The sequence below is a fragment of the Formica exsecta genome, unplaced genomic scaffold, assembly GCF_003651465.1.
Source record: "Formica exsecta isolate Colony F162 unplaced genomic scaffold, ASM365146v1 scaffold233, whole genome shotgun sequence".
Lineage (NCBI taxonomy): Eukaryota > Metazoa > Arthropoda > Insecta > Hymenoptera > Formicidae > Formica > Formica exsecta.
In genome coordinates this window covers 1,175,548-1,182,297 of record NW_021849616.1, presented here as the reverse complement: position 1 = coordinate 1,182,297, position 6,750 = coordinate 1,175,548, and the positions used below count along the sequence as shown (strand labels likewise).

At 37.4% G+C, this 6,750-nt stretch overlaps 2 protein-coding genes across 3 annotated transcripts in view; one reads left to right on the top strand and one right to left on the bottom strand.

Moving 5' to 3' along the window:
• Positions 1 to 6,457, top strand: part of LOC115235703 (mucin-5AC-like) — a 17,710-nt gene extending 11,253 nt beyond the window's left edge. For both annotated transcript variants that reach the window (XM_029807641.1, XM_029807640.1), the window contains 9 exons: positions 2,091 to 2,573; positions 2,772 to 3,720; positions 3,924 to 4,583; positions 4,834 to 5,152; positions 5,227 to 5,297; positions 5,502 to 5,695; positions 5,780 to 5,907; positions 5,978 to 6,157; positions 6,242 to 6,457. In XM_029807641.1, coding sequence (XP_029663501.1) covers positions 2,091 to 2,573; positions 2,772 to 3,720; positions 3,924 to 4,583; positions 4,834 to 5,152; positions 5,227 to 5,297; positions 5,502 to 5,695; positions 5,780 to 5,907; positions 5,978 to 6,157; positions 6,242 to 6,415 — 3,158 coding nt within the window. In that variant the 3' untranslated portion in view covers positions 6,416 to 6,457. The remainder of the gene's footprint in view (positions 1 to 2,090; positions 2,574 to 2,771; positions 3,721 to 3,923; positions 4,584 to 4,833; positions 5,153 to 5,226; positions 5,298 to 5,501; positions 5,696 to 5,779; positions 5,908 to 5,977; positions 6,158 to 6,241) is intronic.
• The window catches only part of LOC115235704 (protein SERAC1-like), a 9,461-nt gene continuing 9,151 nt past the window's right edge, over positions 6,441 to 6,750 (bottom strand). Inside the window, exon 16 of the mRNA XM_029807642.1 lies at positions 6,441 to 6,508. The gene's annotated coding sequence lies outside the window, so the exon portion shown is untranslated. The remainder of the gene's footprint in view (positions 6,509 to 6,750) is intronic.

The following is a 6,750-nucleotide window of genomic DNA, read 5'->3' as shown; positions in this document are numbered from 1 at the left end:
GCGTCGATTCCGAGTTTCTTTGCGCACACAATTAGCACGAAGAAAATTATTCCCGTTTTCTAATTTTTACTTTGTAAATTGTGTTTTTTTTTTTTCACTTGCAGATCAACGTTATATTTTACCGCGCTGTTTATCCAGTAATTAATAGGAATTTTAATAGCGTTTAATTAATCAAGATTTTCAAGGGTTTTTCAATTTTATCAAGGTTTTCCAACAAGTAAAATACACGCGAGATAAATTTCTAATAAAATCATGCATTGAAGAAATATGACGATATGTGGTTGAGCGAGTTGAAACACCTCGCGAGATTAACATCTCGCGCAGTCGGGAGAGCAGCATATAACCCTGCCTTAATTTATATTCGCGTTGAGTTTTCGAGGTCTCTTCGTCGATCTGATCGCCGTTCACGCCTACGGAACTATTCTAGTTACGACACTGAAATACAAGTACGACATAACGGCGAACATTACCGCGTGGACGACAAAGAGACTTTAGGATTAAATTGCATATCCCGAGGCTACTCGTAGAATTTTAGTGTTCCGTAACGGATAGACAAAGAGAAAGAGAGAGTGATTTTATCTCAATCGCTGCGCAAAAGTCTATAATTGATCAGAAATTATGTAATGATGGCGGAAAATAATTGCTGTAATAGAAAAAAATGAATGGATGTCAAATAAAGTTTTATATCGAAGTAAAATTTTCTTTGACATTTTGAAAAAAGAAAATATCTATTTGAAACGCTTAAAATATCTCTGCTGAAAAAGAATGTTTAATTACGTTTTACATCCTCTCTTTATAATTATCTATTACAATAACCGTGAATTTATCATACAACATATTAATTGTATTTTATTTTCAATAGAATATATAACTTCTTAGTCTTATTTGGTTTTTCCTACTTTCATCATCAATGAAAATTATATTATTTATATATTATATAATATTAATTGCAAATTATATAAAAATAAATAAAAAATATTAAGATAAGATATTACAAAAGAAAAAGAGTGGCTTTGATCAAGATATAATCATACAAAATATCATTGTCTTCATTTAATTATTTTCCTAAATAAATATATTATGCAATTTACCTCGTTTTCCTTTCTCTCACACGCCGCAAATTGATGTGTATCTCACGTGGCTTTATTATAGCGCACATAACATCGCAGGTACTCGTTACGGTATTCCTCGTTGCTCTCTATCTCATCTAGGCGTATCCGAGAGCTGCCTCCTCCAACTCGTGCACCACAGTTATATTCATCCCGGAGATTATTATCCGATTTATATTGCGCAAACCCCGCTAATAAATTATGCCTGCGCGACTCGTTTAAATGCACGGTACTGCGGCGAAATGCACGATACTTCGCCTTTCACCTTGCTACGATAATGCATTCTGTTCTGATGCATTGTACTCGGTTAGGATAACTGCTGTCGTATCGTTGCAGTATCTTGGGCTACAATTACACGGAAACGAGTGTCAAAAATCGGCCGCTGAAAACGTCAAGATTTCCCGCGATTAATGAAGAGCGCGGCGCTATGTAGCTCATAAAGTTTTTATCGCTAGGAAAATATTTGCAATTATGCGAGCTGAAAGAATAGAATTATATAAAAGAACATATAATTAAATACATACAATGAAATTTTGTTATCTACTACGATAAGAGTAAGATTTATATCGCAGATACAAATACGAGGAGCGATGCCTGAATAAATTATTTATTAAAATCTTAGCCATAAAAGTAACACCGCATAGATAAAAATATCTGAGAAAAAAAATTAAAATATAAATCTTATTCTGTTTTGGTTGCTTTTACGGAGCGTAGAAGACAATACGAAAGTATGTCTTCGCTTCCTTCAAGATTTTTGATATTTGTGTTAGCTTGATTTTGCGAAAAATTTCCACATACGCATATAAACTATATCAGAAATATATTAGTTTGTGATATCTTAAATGTGTAAAAACTATCTTGTTCTATCAGAAAATATGACAACGGAAACTATAGAGCAGAAAAATATGTATTATATGTAAAAAAAAATTATATCTTTTAACTTTGCTCACGTGAATTACTCAATTCATTGTTGATTTTCAGAAACGGTTCGATCTTGGGACAAACTCTCACAGTTGATACCAACAAATTTGGTCTATGAAAAACAAGATCGAAATGCATCGCCGTCCGGTAATGAGGCCGATGCATCGGTGGCGCATTCGCTGGACGAGAACCACGTGATGGACACATCGAAATCAAAGGGGGTAAGCGATCACGTGGAGGAAGAGGAGAAGGAACCTAAACTAACATACGACGCCGAAGAATACGAAGATGAAAATAAGCACGAAGAGGAAGAGGTCGAGGAGGAAAAAGAGGAAGGGGAAAGAGATTCCTCTAATATCGATAATAGCGCAACGAAGAAAGAAAGATCTCCGGCGGAAACCAGCAGCATATTGAATACTGAGGCGAGGGACAATTCTAGGGATGAAGATTACCTCGAAGATCCCCCGACGAATCAGTACGACAATACATATTATTATTACGATGAGTACGAAAACGGAAATCATTCTCGATATGAGCCTGCAGGTGAGTTTAAGTAACTAAAAAAAGGAAAAATTGATTAGTTCTCTTATAATATCAAAAGAAAAAAAATCCGATAACTTTTCTTGCTATGAATAAATTTGACATCTTTTAAATTGAGATATATTTGATTTATTATAGATGTAAATCTCTATACTTTAAAACGTAATACCGTATTATCCTTTATCTATTTCTTTTCTTTAGACGGAGAAAACCTCGATTACCCAGACGCAGAATCCGAAGAAGAAGACATCACGCCGGAGAATTTGCCAGAATCAGCGCTAGAGAAAGAAGACGAAGGTGTCTCGCACGAATCATCTACCAACTCATCATTAATCGAAAGAGAAGTTGACGATACGGTTTCGCCGATGGATGCGGAACAAGGCTCGTCCATGGAGGGCAGCGATAAAACATTCGCCGTTCTCAGCTCGTCCGAAGAAAAGTCTAACGACAATGTCCCCATCGAGGCGAGTTCCATTCTGATAGGCGGTGCTGTGGTATCCGTAGTGACCACAAAAAGTGTGGTGAACGGCACAATATCGGTGCCAACGACGGCCTCACCGACCACCACGGAGCAAGTCGCGCCGCCGTCGCCTTCGTTGGCCGAAACAACGGAACAATACCTAGAAATAACCACTGAGGACTCCAGGATTCTCGCCTCCGTGCAGACTAGCCGCAGCATATCGGGTGCGCGCTTTTTACCATTTCCGGTAATAGATCACGTGGAACAGATAGAGGCGCACAACGAATCGCCCGAGAGCAAGAAAACGTCTCAGCCTCCGTCCGAATCTACGGAGAGCATCATCGACAAACTCGACTGGGCTCAGTCTAAGCTGTCAAGCGATCTCTTGCCGGCCGCCATACTCGGCACCGGTGGTTTCCGGAATGCCGGCAATACGTTACAATTGGACGTGCTGGCTGAGAGAGATCGCACGACAACTCGCAGGAGTTTTACTACTACAATCAAAACGCCAGTTATTAGCAAGTTTGTACCTCGACGTTACAATGATAAAAGATTAGACCACGCTGGCACTACTAGCACGACGAAGCCGCGATTTGAGACCACGGTCGATAATCTCGAAGGTTTGCTACCTCGGAATTACGTATCGAGAGGAACTGCACCGAGCACAGGACTTCCCAAGATAAATTTCAGGTTGGATATATTGCATTTTTTTATCAGACATATTAAATAATAGCTAGAGATTCAACAATAAGTTTGCTGAGATATAAATTTATAAATTATCAATCACACACGCGAGAAAAAAAGAAAAATTATATCTATAGATTATATTAATGAATCACAAGATTATAATTGAAAGTTATGCATCGATAATAATTACTGTCATTTTTTTTCAGGTGGCCTTCCTCAAAACCGGTAACGGCCACGGAAATAACAGAGACGAAGGCCACGTCGACCACACCACGAACAAAATCTAAAACCAATATTGTCATTCAAGATATTAGCGCATTCTTACCACCAGGATACAAATTGAAAAAAGAAGACACAGCTGTTACAGAAAGTTCACTTTTAAGTGACATTCTCGCCAAATCCAAAGTTGACATTTCATCTCTCTTACCAACTGACTATGATAAGAAGAAGATCGAAGAAGAATCCAAGTCGAAGGGTATTACAATCACAACGACGACGTCGACGACGTCAACAACAGCGAAGAGTACAAACACTTCCCCGGAAAAGATTGTCTCTTCTATTCAAGATCTCCTTGCATCTTCCAAAGTCGATCTCTCCGCCTTGTTACCTAAGGATTACGAACAAAAGAAAAAGGATCTTACCTTAGATAGCAAAACTGGCGATACAAATAGCAAACAGAATGCAACGGTCACAGAACGGATCGATTCTGAGTCACCTACCACGAAGAAAGCCGGTGGCTTAAAGATTGTGTTTCCTAGTAGACCAGGCGGTCGCAAGCCTATCCACAAAACAACTACTCCACACATTCCACGTGGAGATGGTCCAGGCGCGGTGACGCTAAAAATACAGAAGGGATGGCCGACTAGGTAAATCAATGTTTTATAATTTCCTATCTCTTTGTTACATTTTTAGTATATTTAAAAAATTAAAAAAGTGATGTTGCACTTTTTTACTTATCTATTTATTGCAAGCTATAATTTCAATCACGTTCTATATCTTTTGATAATAATTCGCATCAAAAACTACTATAAAATAACACAGTATTCAATGCATATATTGTGGTATCAACATCTTGAATAATCATTAAATCATATAATCACTGTCGATAAATTTCAGAGCTACTACTGAGTTCACCGGATGGCCAACTCCGTCCACCACGCCGATCTCCATCGAGAAATTGCTGGAAGCTGCACGCACAGCTACGGTAGCGTCGGTGAATATGTCACTTATTCCCAGTACAAACGAGATCTCAAGCACATCGTCGACATCGACAACGACGACGACGACACTGAGACCGACAACTCCCGGTGTATGCGATGATGAATGCGAGGTCGCCGGCACGGTACGCATCATCGGAAACGCAACATGGGTACCAGAACTGTTCGATAGGAACACTCGTGAGTGGCAGGAGCTTGCGAATCAAGTGGAACAAGAGGTCTTTTGATAAACTTTTATTACTCTCATGAAATACTCGCTAAATTTTTAATTTATTAAATCACCTTTTTTCAGGTGGATTTTATATTTTCAAAGTCCAGTGTTTTAATGAATTGGTATAAAAATATAAGGATCGACTCCTTCAGGTAATTAATTTTATAGATGTTGTTTGAAATAGTGGTACTGAAAAAATGATTAGAATACATCTAATATGTATATAACACTTTGATTACACAAATAGTGGCATTTTCATATTAAAACTTTTGGCGCATATTACATCTTGAACATCATTGCTATAAATTAAACTGTATTACACGAGACATAATAAAAAATATAATGGTCGTTTTCAGTCAAGGTAGCATCCTGGTAGACTACTTTGTCGAATTAGCCAATTTACAGCAAAAAGTGAACACGCAGGAGCTGAAAGTGATTTTCCACGATTCGCTCAGGACGTACAACGCCAATCGGTGGAATGAAACAAATACGAAGGGTGCATTAAGGATGGGAATCTTTACTATTGATCCTAGGTACACCGATTTCGTAGGTACGCTATTACGCTCATAAGTTTTTTAAAAAATATTCTTGTTTCATAAATGTTTGTTATACATGCATTATTATACTTCCTCAGTGATACCTAAGGCGATTACACCACAGTATATCGAGAAAGACTATAAGTTAATACCTCAGTGGGCCATCGCCGTGATAGTGATAGGCGTCGGAGGTTTATTATTCATTATCGTGTTTGGTGTATCTGTGGTAATTTGATCAAAACTATTTGAAGCTTTATGTTGTCGGAAATAGAACTAATGAATGAAATTATTTTCAGCTTGTCAATAGACAAAACAGATCCAAATTGAAACCGACCATGTCTACTATTTACGATGAAGAGATAGTTAAACACACGTCGAGTCACAGATCGAGCGATTACTCGAAACCGGTACACACAATATGGACCGATCCCGACGTCTCTTGGAACGATAAGTCTTTCGAGTCGACTTCTAACAAGGTAAAAGTGCGCGTAGACACACGTTATGGACTAATTTCACATGTAGCCGCGTGATACCTTTATACCGAGCCTGTTGCTTTTCAGATTCTGGTTGATAAATCTTTCCAGGACAACAAAAAGTACAATCTATACGATAGTTGGCGATCCGAATGGAACGGTTATTATTACAACCCTTCGCATACGAGCAGCAAGTATGGTTATGACAGTACCACGAACTTATCGAGCCGTCACCATCCCGATTATGATACGAACTTTTAAATTTGACGGCAATAAAACTGCAACATTTTCTATCAATACAAATTTCATTTAATTTATTCGGCGTCTCGGATAAGCACAGTGTGTTACGAGATCCTGAAATATATATATTGTTCTTCTAATAATGTACATATCACAATATCTTGATACAAAATTCAATACTACATTTTCGTGTAAAACATTTTAAATATATGAATTTGTTATTTTGTATTCATATATATATTGTTCTTCTAATAATGTACATATCACAATATCTTGATACAAAATTCAATACTACATTTTCGTGTAAAACATTTTAAATATATGAATTTGTTATTTTGTATTCATATATATATATA